The 2,358-nt window shown below is 70.9% G+C and overlaps 1 protein-coding gene across 1 annotated transcript in view; it reads right to left on the bottom strand.

Moving 5' to 3' along the window:
* Positions 1-212: 212 nt before the first annotated feature.
* ITGB7 (integrin subunit beta 7) overlaps positions 213-2,358 on the bottom strand; it is a 6,860-nt gene continuing 4,714 nt past the window's right edge. Inside the window, exons 7-10 of the mRNA XM_021382427.1 lie at positions 1,341-1,578; positions 969-1,198; positions 396-556; positions 213-308 (exon numbers count right to left, since the gene is read on the bottom strand). Of these exons, the coding sequence (XP_021238102.1) occupies positions 213-308; positions 396-556; positions 969-1,198; positions 1,341-1,578 (725 nt within the window). The remainder of the gene's footprint in view (positions 309-395; positions 557-968; positions 1,199-1,340; positions 1,579-2,358) is intronic.

Below are 2,358 nucleotides of genomic sequence, written 5' to 3'. Positions count from 1 at the left end.
TTTTAAGCTGTAGTTTTTATAAGATGTCATAAAGTCGTCTCTTTTTACCAGTAGCGTGGTGTCGGTCCTTGGTGGCGTTCGTTAGGGTATTTAAATAAACATCGTTCTCCTTTTCTACCCTCGGCTCTGCTTCTCGGTTTAGGGGGGGGTCCCCAGCGGTGTCCCACCCCCCCTCACCCCCAGCACTGTAGCACCATGGGGACGTTCCATAATCACCGTGGGGTCCCGGTGGCGCTGTCCCCGTTGTCACTCCCAAAGTAGTTGGGGTTGACGGTGGTGGTGGTCGCGCTCCTGAACAAAGGGTTGTCCTGGGGGGGACACACACACACAGATGGGGTCATGCTGTGGCCCGGACCCCCATGTCCCCCCCCCACCCCGGGCCTGGGGTCACTCACCTGGTCCCACGTGGCGCGGAGCCGCTCGCGCTCGAAGCGCCGGAACTCGCGGCGGTCGTGGAGCTCCACGGAGACGCGGCCCCATGCGGCCACCAGCAGCAGCCCCACGGCCACCGCCGCCGCCACCACCGCTACCAGCAGCGGGGACTGCCGCAGTGGGGCTGCGAGATGGGGTCAGTGCGCCGCCAGACACCCGGCCACGGGGCACCGGGACCCACCCCATGGGGACCAGGATCCTCCCAACCCAGCCATGGGGTCCTATGAACACCAGGAGCTGCCCTATGGGGTCCCATGGCTGCGAGGAGCCCCACTATGGGTGCCAGGAGCCCCCCGACCCAGCTATGGGGTCCTATGAACACCAGGGCCCACCCTATGGGGTCACATGGGTGCCAGAGGTCCCATAGGCACTGGGACCCACTCCTTGGGGTCTCCTGGGTGCCAGGAGCCCGTCCGCCCGTCCATGGGGTCCCTTGGGTCCCAGGGTCTCTTGGGGTGAGAGACCCACAGCCATGGGGTGCTTTGGGGTTAGGATCCCGTGTACGGGGTCCCCGTGCCCCCCCCCCCCACACTCACCCTCCTCAGCCCACACGGTGATGGCGACGTCCCCCCCCTCCTCGTCCTCATCCCCGTCCCCGCGCCCCACCAGGAACACGAGGAGGCGGCCGTCGGGGGTCTGCTCCCGGCACAGCGCGGGGCTGGGGGGCGCGGGGGGGGGCAGCAGCCGCAGGGCCGTCCCATTGCACGCGTGGCTGCAGTTCCCCCGCAGCGGCCCCAGCCCGAAGGCACCGCAGTCCGCGCAGTCCCTGGGACAGAGGGAGCCCCGTCAGGGCAGGGACCCCCGTCCCCCCCCCGCCCCCCCCCATGTCACGTGCCCTCATGTAACCCATGTCATGTCCCCGCGTCCCGTATCATCCCCCGCCCACCCCGCGCCCCGTCCCCGCTCACCGCAGCCTCACGCAGCGCCCGGCGCAGTGGGGGCAGTGCTCGCAGTGCGTCCCCACGAACCCGCGGTGACACCGGCAGCGCCCGCACTCGCAGCGCCCGTTCCCGCTGCACTCGGTGCCGCCCCGCACGCAGCCGTCCCGCGCCAGGGGACACCCGCAGCCGCGGCCGCCGAACCCGGGGCGGCACCGGCAGCGCCCGCACACGCACTCGCCCCGCTGCTGTCCTGGGAATGCAGGGACTGTGTGGGGACGTGGGGCGAAGAGGGGGGCACGGGGGAGGGGGTGGGAACGGGATCGGGGGGTGGGGACGGGATCCAGGGAAGGGGGGCAGGACCCAGAGAACGGGACCCAAAAGATGGGGGATGGGATCCAGGGGATGGGATCCAGGGAATGGGATCAGGACCCAGGTGACGAGACCCAAAGAAAGGGACCCAGAGGGATGGGACGGGACCTACGGCACCGGGGTGGCGCCCGTGGGACGGGACCTCGAGGGTGGGGACAGGACCCGGGCGTGGGAACCGGGGCACGGGGACGGGAGATGGGGATCTCCCGCGGAGGGGACCTATGGGAACGGGGACGGGACCCACGGGGCTGTGCGCTGGGGGTGGGGCCCCATGGGGACGTGCAATAGGGACAGGACCCCACGGACGGCACACCCCACAAGGACGGGACCCCCCCAGGGGCAGGCAGCCCACCCATGCCCCTCCCCACCTCCGCAGGGCAGCCCCTCGTGCCGCTCGCACGCCCCCTCCTCGCACTGGCAGTAGCGGCCGCTCAGCCCGGGGGGACACTGGCACGCCCCGCAGACGCAGAGCCCCCTCCCGCTGCAGGGGGGGCCCGTGCTGTTCTGGGGCCGGCAGCCCCCCTCCGCCTCCTCCGTCCCTTCGCACTCACAGCGGCGGCCGCGGCGGCCCCCGGGGCACCTGGGGGGGGGTCAGGGTCACGCCACGGGCCCCCCCGCCCCCACTCCCTAACCCCCAAACACGTCACCTCATTAACCCCCATACAACTCCCCGGTG

The sequence above is a fragment of the Numida meleagris genome, unplaced genomic scaffold (genome assembly GCF_002078875.1).
Source record: "Numida meleagris isolate 19003 breed g44 Domestic line unplaced genomic scaffold, NumMel1.0 unplaced_Scaffold244, whole genome shotgun sequence".
NCBI lineage: Eukaryota > Metazoa > Chordata > Aves > Galliformes > Numididae > Numida > Numida meleagris.
Note: the sequence above shows the minus strand (reverse complement) of the source record. Positions and strands in the feature narration are given on the sequence as shown.